At 54.3% G+C, this 12,267-nt stretch overlaps 4 protein-coding genes across 4 annotated transcripts; 3 read left to right on the forward strand and 1 right to left on the reverse strand.

The window, feature by feature from the left end:
• Positions 1–55: 55 nt before the first annotated feature.
• Positions 56–2,900, forward strand: HER10_EVM0002355 (major facilitator superfamily transporter; the record flags this gene model as incomplete). The annotated part of the gene is made up of 2 exons (XM_035472070.1): positions 56–1,878; positions 1,937–2,900. Exons 1-2 carry the CDS (start codon positions 1,190–1,192, stop codon positions 2,898–2,900), a joined length of 1,653 nt encoding a protein of 550 aa, XP_035336971.1. The 5' UTR covers positions 56–1,189.
• A 1,851-nt stretch (positions 2,901–4,751) lies between these two features.
• On the forward strand, positions 4,752–5,720 carry HER10_EVM0001090 (uncharacterized protein; the record flags this gene model as incomplete). The annotated part of the gene is made up of 1 exon (XM_035470850.1): positions 4,752–5,720. The coding sequence occupies one exon, from the start codon at positions 4,752–4,754 to the stop codon at positions 5,718–5,720; it is 969 nt and encodes a 322-aa protein (XP_035336858.1).
• A 1,421-nt stretch (positions 5,721–7,141) lies between these two features.
• On the forward strand, positions 7,142–9,238 carry HER10_EVM0009092 (uncharacterized protein). Its single transcript, XM_035478591.1, has 4 exons — positions 7,142–8,154; positions 8,260–8,474; positions 8,552–8,753; positions 8,807–9,238. The coding sequence occupies exons 1-4, from the start codon at positions 7,883–7,885 to the stop codon at positions 9,123–9,125; spliced, it is 1,008 nt and encodes a 335-aa protein (XP_035337510.1). The 5' UTR covers positions 7,142–7,882; the 3' UTR covers positions 9,126–9,238.
• Positions 9,239–9,936: 698 nt separating this feature from the next.
• HER10_EVM0011784 (minor allergen Alt a 7) lies at positions 9,937–11,807 on the reverse strand. Its single transcript, XM_035483158.1, has 3 exons — positions 11,304–11,807; positions 10,826–11,130; positions 9,937–10,734 (listed from the first exon to the last, which is right to left on the reverse strand). Exons 1-3 carry the CDS (start codon positions 11,328–11,330, stop codon positions 10,233–10,235), a joined length of 834 nt encoding a protein of 277 aa, XP_035337739.1. The 5' UTR covers positions 11,331–11,807; the 3' UTR covers positions 9,937–10,232.
• Positions 11,808–12,267: the final 460 nt, after the last annotated feature.

Below are 12,267 nucleotides of genomic sequence, written 5' to 3' on the forward strand. Positions count from 1 at the left end.
AAAACCGGCCTGATGGAAGCCCCGTGCTTATTTTCTGGAACACCCATCCTCAACTGTCAACTTCCCCGTCTTACGGATAACAAGTCCGAGAGGACTTTTGTATCCGTAGAAAAGAGACAAAACGCGTAATTGATCCTCCCAGACAAAATCTGGGAAGTGACGTGGTTTTCCTTTTGTTGTCGCCAGCCCCAACTGTCCAATGTCCGGGGCACGCAAGTTATCGAACCTATGAGATCGTAGTATGCGACATTGCTGACCTTGCAGCGAGCCGCAATTCGCACTCTTTTGCAACTTTTTTGCGTTTGATGACGGCACAGCTGCGTGGTGCGGTGTCTCTTCTCCCTCTCTTCCTCTCTATCTTTCTCTCTTCCCTTTCCTTCCGGAGCTCAATGTCCGCGCCATCACGAGAGATAACGACAGCACACACACGCAACCCTTGAAGAGTCGATCCGTCGCGTTTCCTTCTCACTCATTCTTTACCAGTTGTTCCGTTTCTCTCCTTTCTTTCTGTTTTCCCTACCCATGTCGTAAGCACGTCATCCCGCCTATTATCAACAGCAACCTGTACCCAAAGTCCCAGCCCCTACCGCCCTACGAATCCCAATACCTATCCTAAACAGGCAAAAAAGGGGGAATAGCTGCGCTCTTCCTCCCCTCTTCCAGCAAACGCACGTCGTCACGTCAGACGCAACAACCCAGACAACGCAAGCCCGCATCCGGCAGCAGCAACACGCAACTCGCATAACCAAGAATCGCATTATATTCTGTCCGTCTTACAGTCAGAACCCATTCGTTACTATCGCAGGGAGGGTCCCCGTTTCAGAACTCTGCGCGTGTCTGAGAGCCCAGTCCAGGCCCCGTCAAACCCCCAATTCGCATCGGCAATAAACTGGCATCGCATCCTAGGGATAAGATTGTACTCTGCAGCTACATATACATCTTAGACTCTCTTCTTTATCTTCCCTTTCCACTCATCTCTTGACTACCCACACCTCGGCATTTCACACCACAACTTTCTGTGTCTTATATGTTGAGGAGACCGGCTGTAGCATCCCGGATATCTTGCGCGCCTTCACCTCGCATATAAGAACAGCCAGACCTCATCGTCGCACAACCTTCGCAACTCGATTTGAACACAACATACCCGCGGATACTAACTCACAAGGACGACAACCGTATACACTTCAAGATGCGGTCCCGCGCTGAAAACTCAGACGAAGACACCGTCGTCGACGACGCCGGCTCTCCAAGATCCTCCACAGACTCATCAACAGAATCAACCCCCCTCTTCGCAACCTCATCCTCAACAGCAACACCCAGAAAGAGACCAGCAACAGGCCGCAGCAGAACAGACTCCCTCCTCACAGCAGCAACCCAGCTCCACGTCCCCAAACTCCACAACGCAGACGCCATCGTCGCGACCTTTGTCACAATCATCCTCCTCGGCGCCGGCTTCGGCGGCCTCTGGACCATCCCCACCACCCGCAAAGTAGAAGACATCGTCTGCCGGCAGTACTACGGCGTCCTCTACACCCAGGACGCCATCGACGAGTCCAAGTGCAAGGAGGACGAGATCCAGAGCGAGGTGGCCATGATCTTCGCCGTCTACAGCGCGCTGCAGGCGTCCATCGGTGCCGTCTCTGCGTTCCCCTGGGGTATCGTGGCGGACCGTCTGGGGAGGAAGCAGGTTTTTTCGTTGGCGGTGTTGGGACAGATGCTGGATCAGGCGTGGTTTCTTGTTGTTTGTGCGTTTCCCAAGGTGATTCCGCTCAAGGCTTTGTGGGTTGGGCCGTCGATGTTGCTCGTTGGCGGGGGCAACGCCGTTTTATCTGCCGTCGTCTTTTCGATGCTCTCTGATGTTACAACCTCGGAGAACAGGTCCGTCCCCCATCATTTCCGTCGTACCGCATGTACAACTCACTAACACACCGAACAGAGCCAAGAAATTCATGGCCGTCCACCTGGCCTCCATGATAGGGAACCTCTGCGCCCCCGCCATCGCAGGCTGGATGATGGAACGAACCGGCCCTTGGCCCGTAATGTGGCTCGCCTACGCCGGCTTCGCAACCCTCCTCTTCACAATCCACCTCGTCCCGGAAACCAAACCGCCCGCCGCCAAAGTCTCCTCAGACCCCATCGCCGACTCCCCCGAAGCAGACTCCCCCGTCATCGGCACAATCCAACACACCTTCGCCCGCCTCAAAGAATCCATCGCCCTCCTCAAGAACCCCTCCCTCGTGATCCTCATGGTCGCCACCCTGAGCTCCTACCCAGTCGTTATGTCCACCTACCAGTTCATGACAATCTTCGCCTCGAAGCGGTACCACGTCTCCCTCTCCCAAACGGGGTACCTCTCCTCCCTCTACGGCTTCGGCGTCTTCCTCACCATCGTCGCCATCCTCCCCGCCCTCTCCAAGCTCCTCGCCTCCGCCAAAGCCCCGAAACCGCTACGCTACACAGACGACCACGAGCGTGACCTCTTCCTGGGCCGCCTCTCCTCCGTCGCCCTCCTCCTCGGCGCGCTAACCATGTCCGCGTCCCCGACCATCGGCGCCTTCATCGGCGGGCTGGCGATCCTGGCGCTGGGTTCCGGGTGGGGTAGCTACGTGCGGAGTCTCTGCGCCGTGTACGTTGACGCGGCGCACCGGACGCGGTTGTATTCTATTATCTCGCTCGTCGAGACGGCGGGGCAGACGTATACGCAGCCCATGCTCGCTGGGCTGTTTAGTCTGGGGATGAAGCTTGGCGGGGCGTGGATCGGGCTGCCGTATCTCGGCGTCGCTGGGTTCTGCGTCGCTGCGTTGGGGTTGCTGCTCATGGTTAGGCTTCCGCCTGCGGAGGGGAAGGGGACGCACGCTATGGGGGATGATGGTGAAGATGTTGGTGCGAGTGCTCAGTAATGAGGGCGTTCTTTTTTCTCTTTTGTTAGCTTTTTGTGATTTTGTAAGAGTTTGCGAGAATTAAGATACCAAGACGTAGATTGTCTAGACCCCAGCACCTGAGCCTGGGAAAGAAATTCGAGAATAGAGAAGATTCACAATACTACCCTTTGGACTGCCTTGAAGAAGTGTATCAAGCCGTTTGCGGTAGATCCCGAAAGATTCCATAGGAGACTATCGTCTGCAAGAACAAGATCGGCGCAAGCTCTATATGTGTCGTCCACATGAAAGCCGGCATTCGACGGCATCAGGTGGTGTAACATGCTTCCAGTGGAACAATTGACGAAATGAACTTCAGATGTGCTTTGGCGGTAGCAAGTCTGTGATTGACATTACTTTGAATGGCGATCTGCTCGACACGAATCCTATTTTCCCAACGGCACTCTTAACTCACGGCGACCCTCATATATAGAGAACAACAATATCCAATGAGTCGCAGGCATGCTTTTGATAACGTACTACTGACGAATCGTCGGCTGAGAACCCATCGTTTTGTCGGAGCCGATATGGAGCTCCTTGATACTGACCCGCGTAGCAAAGGCATTATAGGGTGCCAATGGGGTCGGAAGAGATGTTTCTATACCAGGTCCAAGTTAATCTGTCCCGTTTCTACTGAATCAACTGTTCAAGTCTAAAGATACCAAAGAAGGGAACTACATATCAGCCAATGACAAATCAACGTTCATCATCCTCAACACTACCTTTCCATCCATCTCTATCCTCGCCTCAACCTCCAGCATCCGACGTATCTCCAAAAGCTCACACCTTGCTGGGAAACCCTCAGGCAGTGATGGTACATACTACCCAACCGTCCATCTTCAACGCCGTAAGAGGGTTACTGAGCGCTGTTGACAGCATCCTTCTACCTCAATGACCCTCATCGAAAAGCGGTCCACTCATTCGCGATGGGTAGTGATGAGCGGCAACGGAGTCAGTGCCTGAAGTTCCTTACTTTAGGTACACAGTAGTCTGAGCCTTAGCGAACGGGGTTTACTACCCAGGGTATATATCCACTTATCGGTGACTCTGGACCAATCAGCACATAGCCTTCACCACGGGCCTTTGGCTTAGTGGAAGCGTCTGATCATCAACTTCGGATATAATATGCTCTACAAAGCAGGTCCACTTGCTTGCCTGCTTCTCCATATTCAATTTTGAGCATACGAAATAAATGAGTGGGTAAAAATACTGCCACGACTGTGTAGATGAATTAGTGCGATACGGAGCAAAACATACGTACGAGCTCACCTCCAAGGGACATGCAGCGGGTGGCAGCCGAGGATCGCGGGGCGATCTGCAGGGCGTTGGCGCCCTCTCTCCCGGGGCCGGGGGTCGAATGGTGGGGCACAGCCACAGCGACCAACGCTGCCCACAAGATGACGGCGGACGCTGAGAGCCACTTGTCCATCGGCTTCAAGGGTCTTCCCCAGCGGAGGGCCGTTTCAGACGACAGGGGCAGCGCTTAGTGGTACGTCATTTCCATTGGGAGAAGAGAAGGGAAAAAAAGGAGAAGGGCGAAGTTCCTGGCTCATCCTGCGCATATATGCAGTCAGACGTTCCCATCAGGATCTGATCTGCAAATTTGAACTTGGTTCGAGTCGAACTGTCGAAGCAGATCAAATCGCGAACTTGACTGACCGGGCCAGTCAATACTGCCCACAGCCGATATTCGCGTGGCGGCTTCACTCACTGAGCCTTATCAATCGAGACTCCCCTTCAGTCTCACCCCCTTAAACCCAGTATTGCTCGACTCCGCATATCTTCTCGGAAAAGACGACAGCTCCGACGAAATTCTTCGATTCCACCACCGAAATGTCCGTCTTTGACAGTCCGAATTGCACCGTCGCAGACAATGCCCCAGTTGCCAGCGATGCCGGCGTGGCCGGCCGAGGCGTGCTCCTCTCCTTCATCATCACCGCCGGCCTCGCTCTCATCATCAGTTCCTCCATCATCTTCCAAGAGATGAAGGGAAACCCGTCAAACATTCGCCGGAAACTTCTCAACAGTTATTCAGATCAGCAGATCCTCCAGGGCATCGGAATCGCGTGTGTCGGGCTCGCCAGGATCAACGTCATGGTCCCTTATCACTTCTTCATCATTTGGATGCTCTCGAATCTCTCCATGGCCGTCCACAATGCGACACTTCTCGCTCTGGTCCACGATTTCCGCCGAGATTGGGTATTGCGATGGCTCCGCCAATTCCTCATGTTTGTCAATCTAACGCTGAACGTCGTGTATGGCGTCTTCATCCTGCAAGGCGTATCAAAGGGTATGCAGGAATCCAAGCTGCCCGTCGCCTGCGTGTGGGTGGTCGGCGACGAGGGAAAAGGAAACCAACAAGGGATCAGCTACGTCGGCACCATTGTTGTCATCATCGCGAACGCTCTCGTCTTTGCTCTGGCAAGCTGGTACCTCCACCTGCGGACGCAAAAGTTCATCAACATAATCAAAATGATCGGCATCCTTCTTATGGCAGCGTCGGCCGTTGGCGCCGCGGTTCGATGCATCATTGCTTCTGATGCCTTTGGCAATGGCCCTTCGTACGAGCTGAGCGATCAGGGCGAGAGAGGTTGGGGTTTCGGCCAGCTGCTATCGCTTCTCGTGCTGCTGTTCCCCCTTGTGTCCATGGTGGAAATCATGCGCGGCGATATCAAAGTAGCGCCCTGCGACTTTTCAGACGGGAAGATAGGCGACAGCACAGAGATGGGCAACTACCGGTCGTCGTATCAGCCCAACCCGTTTTTCGGCTCGCAGACAAACCTTTTCAAGAGGGGGGTTTGAAGTCGGTGTGATTGTGCAAAGGGAAAAGGGAAATGAAGACACAATCCAGAAGTGGGCCTCATCTGGTGATATCGTTCCCCGTCAATTGAGAAAGCAGAGCCGAGCCAAGGGTCTGTCTATCTAGTCAGTGAAGACGGCAGAGGGGACGCGCGTGGCTGCAAGGATCTCGAATACGGAGTAGGGGCATCCGCCATTGCTGCTGTCGATACTCGGAACTTGGAAGGGCTGCTGGAAGCTAGGGCTGCGAACTGCTGGTGGTGTTGTGGATTGAGGAGGAGGCAAAGGTGGAGAAGGACTTCGAAAAAGCAATGATACCCAGGATAAGAGCGCCACATGGTGAGGAGTTGGTGGGAGCAAGCAGTGGAACAGACGGCGCGGGAGGACGGGAATGAAGGTTATCAAGTTAGCGCGTCTCGACATTTTTCAGCTGTTGGTCGTTAGCCAAAGTTAGCTTCCCTTTGAATTAGGGGTAAAAGGTGTCTTGCGGAGGACTGACAGGACTGGACAATCTGACATGATTGTATCACGAGCAATAGCGAGGCTTTATTGGACGCCACCGTCGGACCTGAATGCCATTCTAATGCAGGAGAATAAAAATGCATTTTCTCGTCGGCTCAGCTTTGCGACTACGGAAGAGGACACTTTAGAGGTTGAGGCAGACTGGTAGAGATCCGTAACTTCGTACCGAGGGGAAAGAAAGAGAGAAAGAAAGCGCCTGATACTTCGGTACGGAGTATTGGATGACAATTGATCGCCCACCTTCTCCTGTTCCCCGGTATCCCGCACATCAACCTCCACTGCTCGATGCTGCCTTCGTGCTTCCCCGTCCCAGCTTTTGAACTCTAAATGCAGTCGGCGTCCCTCAATTGACCGAACTGCGTCACGTGCACCCGACAGAACGGCACTTTCCCATCCATGCAGCTGCCAGTCGGCACCTGCCCTTGGCCATTCGAATGGTAGCAGCCAAGAATAAGATGCCTCCTTCCCAAGTGCATCGGCCATTTGGAGGCTAGTCAATCAGTTGGATACTCTGGGCTTGGCTGGGTATCCCCACTCTCGACGCCAAACACGACATGTTTCGGTGCAGTACTAAATCTATCTCGGACACAACAAGAAGTATGCCCTCGAGTGCCTCCACAGCTACAAGGCGAGAAAAGGTACTTCGTACCTACCTACTGTACAAGCCAACAAGATGCACTTTGGCTTCTGGGGAGGCGCACATCTGTGGCACTTGCCATCTTTTCTAGCCTGTTCCTGAGGTACCTTCTCAAGTGCCATCCATCTCTTCCACATTTCAAAGTTCTTTCCAATGGCACCCAAGGAATGAACGAACAATGTAGCTCCTTCCCTCTCCCAGGTATGAACCCAAACCCCTCGTAAGTCGCAAGGAAGGGAGGCAGAGACACACGCCTTGGCTCCCTGCCCGTTCCTGCCCGTTCCTGCCTCGAGAATGCCACACTCAACGTGCTGGATCATCATGGGAAGTCACTCAGGGCAAGCGTGGCAGTCACGCAGTGCAGGCAAGTGCAAGTGCAAGTGCAAGTGCAGTCTCGTACCTTGGTGACTTCCTGGTCTCGCCTTCCTTCCGCCTTTGAATCTCGAGATCCGCAAGGGTCTGGAAGTCTCGAGGGAGGAACCTGGCCACCACCCCCCTCCCCTTCCATTCACACAATGCTCCGGTCCCTCTGTCCCCATCAAACGACGACCGACGACTGCCCAGTCCAAGGAACCTTAAGTAGTCGTCTACAAGCTTCCTCTTTTTCCTTCTCTCGCCTCGTCCTCGTCCTGACGTTTTCATCCATCCTTGGCGTGACTCGTCTCCTTTCCCTTTATCTCCTTGGCCTCCTCACTCTTCTTCTTCCAGTCGCTCTCTTGGCACCATTCGAGAGATCTGCGCAAGTCCACTTCGTCCGCCCGTGGCTTGCCCTTCTCCCCGCGCCGGCTGCTGACCAGCGCTGATTGCGGTTCTTGTTCTTCTCATTCACCTTTCTCCGTGACGCCCATCGTCGTTCCTTCATCGATACTGTACCCCTCGATTACGTGTCGATTCTGTCCACTTCCGCCAGAGTGACAGCTGTGCCTCCGCGAATCGACTTATACACTCGGATTTCCGACAAATCTCCAAAACCCCAGTCACGAAACCAAACCTCCTGATAGCAAACATGGCCCTCGCTGCAGGCTCCAAGCGCATGGTGCAGATGCTATGGCTCGCCGCCGGTCTGCTCTTCACCCTCGCTCTGCTGCACTCCCTTGGTAGCCCTGATAAGGCCAAGGAATGGGCCAGCAACAAGGTTGGCGCCCTCGTGAACAACGATGGCGGTCGCAACACCATGAAGGAGTTCATGGCCACTGCCGAGTCCATTTGGGCCAAGACTGTTAAGCAGCGTCACGACATGATTGCTGAGGACTACGGTGATGCCTCGTTGATGCCCTTGTAAGCCATCTCCATTTCCTTGCCGCCTCACTCTCCATATCCACTAGATGGGGGTTCGATGCCGACACCGTCGTAGATCACATGGCTAACCCATATTCCCATCAGGTTCCCTGCCACCGACCCCGCGGCCTACGGAAAGCACCCTTACTCCGTCTGGGACTTTGCCCCGGCCTCGTACAGCTGCCCTCACGAAATGGAGCGCGTCGGACGTATGGGAGACGGCGGCAAGTGGGTGTGTGGCATGTCGAGATATGTCAACTTCCCCAGAGACCGCGAGTGTGTCATCTACTCCTTCGGTGTCCGTGATGAGTCCAGCTTTGGTAAGGTCCCTTGCATGCAATATGGCAAACACCTGTTGAGCTCTTTGTTTGAACAATCACTGATGACGTACCTCCAGAGAACGAGATGCTGAGCCGCACCAACTGTGTTGTCTGGGCCTACGATTTCTCCGTCGTCGACTTTGGTGAGCAACTCGAGCCCGGCAACCGTGCCAGAGCCCACTTCCTCCAGGCCGGTATCTCTGGCAAGACGGATAAGACCAAGACGCCCCCCTTCTACAGCATTGCCGACCTGATGAAGATGAACGGCCACGAGTACATGTACGTTCCATTCACGCTGAAGTAACAACGATCATCCACTAATACCACAGCAGTGACATCTTGAAGATGGACATCGAGTTTGCCGAGTTCGAGGCCATGGACGGTTTCGGCGAGGACTTCCCCATCCGCGCCGGCGAGGAGCTCCCCGTTGGTCAGCTCATGATTGAGATTCACTTCTTCAACGGCATGACTGCTTCTAACTTCCTCGACTGGTGGGAGCGTCTTGAGTCCCGTGGTCTCCGCCCTACCTGGACCGAGCCCAACCTGCTCGCCGTCACCCTGAACTTGGGCAACAAGGACCCGCTCCTTGCCGAGTACACCATGATCAACGTCCACGACAGCAAGAATGTTGTCTTTGGTGGCAGACACTAAGTGGGATATGTAAACATTACTTTGTTATTGCTGGCTTGATAGGGAGCGTACTGCACGGGGCGAAAATGTGCATGGTCACTGGCGTTATTTACAGTAGATCGGTCAACACGGGAAAGTCGTTTCAATAAGTGGTTGTCTTGCATGTCTGTGTTGTTAGTGAAAATGTCTGATGCCATACAAGCGCTCTGCCAATCATAGTGAAGCTAGATGGATTGAAGATTCGTGGTATTCCAGCCGATCTGCGAGTGTCCCATAGCCCATCCTCTTCTGACAGGGATACCAAGACGCACTGGATCGCTGAGATTGTGAACTCAATCCCTCTGCAGCTGAAGAAATGGTTCGGTAGAATTGATATTACAGATGTAGCCGACGAAACGCAGAGCAGTCATCATTGTGGAGGCTTTTTCAGGGGTCTGACCAAATCTTATCACGAACGCCTGGTCTCACGAGAGTGTACTGCTGCAGCTTGTCAGTTGGGCGTTTTCACACCCTCAAATTACCTGAGGGATTAAAAAGTGTGAGAATGGATGGGTGGTCTGCAAGATGGTTTGTCAGTAGTTCTTTTTGAGCCCAGACCTTCAAGTATTCCATCCCGTATCGCGCTCTACGGCAGACTGCAGTAAGCTTTGATCTGAACTCAGTTTTGTTAGTCTGGGGAGCTCCCCGGTTCTCCATTGAATCAATCCACCTGAGTAGGCATGATTGGAAGGGATTTTCGGCCATTACAATACCAGTAGAGATTGGTCAAGATTTGTCGATTAAGGAGGGCAGCCAAGGTAGTGGGTCAACTTCATCGGAACGGATTGAGATATATCAGTAGTAAGTGAGGTATCATTATTATCTTTTTTTTCAGTAAATTTTCAACGGCATCATGTCAAAAACAACCCCCCCATCCTTTCATTGCACGACACATTTGCTAGGCAGACCGCACGGACCGGCCTTGACGTCCTTGTCGTCCAATTCCTGAGGGGCCTTTCGGGTCTCCGTCGCCGGGGCCGGCTCCTTTGCTACCGGAACCGCGGGGTCCGCTTTCGCCGCAGCCGGCTTCTCGGACCCGTTCACCCCGTCCGCAACGGCGGTAGCACCACCGCTCTCGCTGCCATGCAGTCAACCGACGTGCTTGGCGACAGTCTGGTAGAATGCCTCGCCCTGGATCTTGGCAATCTCCAACTCCTTCGCCGAAGGCTGACGGGATCCATCAGCGCCCGCGAAAGTACCCGCGCCCCAGGGGCCACCGCCGTGGACTTCAGACAAGTCCGCCATGAGCGGGAAGGCCTTGGCATAGCCGAAGGGGACATAGATGATGCCGTGGTGGGCGAAGGTCGACATGGCGGCGATGGCGGTGGACTCCTGGCCGCCGCCGAGGGAGGCGGTGGAGATGAAGAGGCCGGCGAGCTTGCCCCAGTAGCCGCCCGTGGACCACTGCTTTCCGGACTTGTCCCAGAAGGCCTTCCACTGGGCGGGGAAGTTGCCGTAGCGGGTTGGGATGCCGAGGAGGAAGGCGTCGTAGGATTCGAGGGTGGCGGGGTCGTCGAGGACGGGGACGTCTGTTGCTTTTGGGGGCGCGCCCATCTTGGTGAGGACTTCTTCGGGGAGGGTCTCTGCGACTCTGTTGTGTGTTAATTAGGGCATGCTGGTGGTTTGTATGTGTGTACGGGCAAGGTGTGTCGTTCGGTGAGGTGTGGGTGGGAAAGACGTACTGGAAGAGGTCGGCGGTGCCGCCGGCCTTCTCGATGCCCTTCTTCTCGGCCTCGGCCAATTGGCGGATGTGGCCGTACATGGAGTACTGGAAGATCGTGGTGTTAGCAGGACGGTCATAATGGCAGGGGGCTATTCTTCGGGATTTTGGGGTTGGGGAAGCGATGTGAGGTGTAAGGTGGGGTTGGTTCAGGGCGCTCTCGTGCGGGCGAACCGGCCGTATAATGGTGTCATTAACGGCGTCGGCAGAAGAAGCCGCGCAACCGAATGTAGTGGGAACGTGTGTATCATCATCTTCGTTGTGTCTCTGAGATGATGAACCCAGATTCCCAGAGGCATTGGGGCACTCAATGGTTGAGATTGCGGTGTGTGTTGGGAGAGTGAGGTAAAGTGAAGTAAGGTGATGTGGGGTAGGGGGAAGTGACAAGAAATTACCCGATTAGGAAAGAAGTGCTAGGTTGTAGTAAATAGTGGACTTACGTAGACGATGGCAATCTTGGGAGCCATTGTGACGGATTGATGTCTTGTATGGAGATGAGGGAAAGGAAGAGTGAATTGGTGCTCAATAAAGAGATGATGGGTGTAGATAGCGAAACAACAAGAGGGGGAGGTCGTGGTCTTATATCAACATGAACAGGCGCGCGCAACCCCCGCCGAGCATACGAGACAGAGACAAGGTGACAGGCAAAGATGGGAAAGATGGGAAAGAGAGGGGACTGAGACGGGCGTCTTGCATCATCAATGGCACGCTAGGCTGGGCAAAGCCACTGGAAAGACTCGATGGGACTCGGAAGAGGGAAGAGAGAGAGGAATGCGGAATGGGGCTGGGCTGGGCCAGTCGGGTATCCTTGGGATGCGGTTTCATCAGGCTCATCGGTCTAGTGGGCATTAGCTACAGTAGAGCCATTGAGACTATCCGTACACGAGAGATATGCTGCCATGGCTGCTCATGTAAGGTGAAGTCAGCAAGACGACGGACGCAGTTGGAAGAGGTGGAGGAGATGTGGTGGTGAGGACGAGGTACCTGGAGCTGCATGAGGTGGGGAGCTAAGGTAGAGTTGTACGTACCGCTGGTGTCTGCCCCTCTCTGCGGGTCTGTGCTCCACCGAGGGGCAGGGGAGGGGGTTCATGTCGTTTCCGTTGCCCGTACCTCAGGTATCATCGTGACAAGTACCTTACTTAAGGTACTTCCTTCATCTTTCAGGCTGCTTGCTAGTAGGCACCCTAAGATGAGTTCAGTTGGCGAGTTTGACGACGGCATCGTAGGTTCGGTCAACGGACGGAAGGACCGATTAAGCATCAAACGGGTGCGGGCGAGATGGAATGCGACGGGCTCTTCAAGATCATGGTTTGTTTTGGCGTTGGGGTGTGATGGTCCCGAAGAACACCCCAACGACCGTCCGTAGACTGTTTGCAGTAAGGTAGTGACAGTAACCTACGTACG

Source organism: Colletotrichum scovillei, assembly GCF_011075155.1.
Source record: "Colletotrichum scovillei strain TJNH1 chromosome Unknown Contig00002, whole genome shotgun sequence".
NCBI classification, from domain to species: Eukaryota; Fungi; Ascomycota; class Sordariomycetes; order Glomerellales; family Glomerellaceae; genus Colletotrichum; species Colletotrichum scovillei.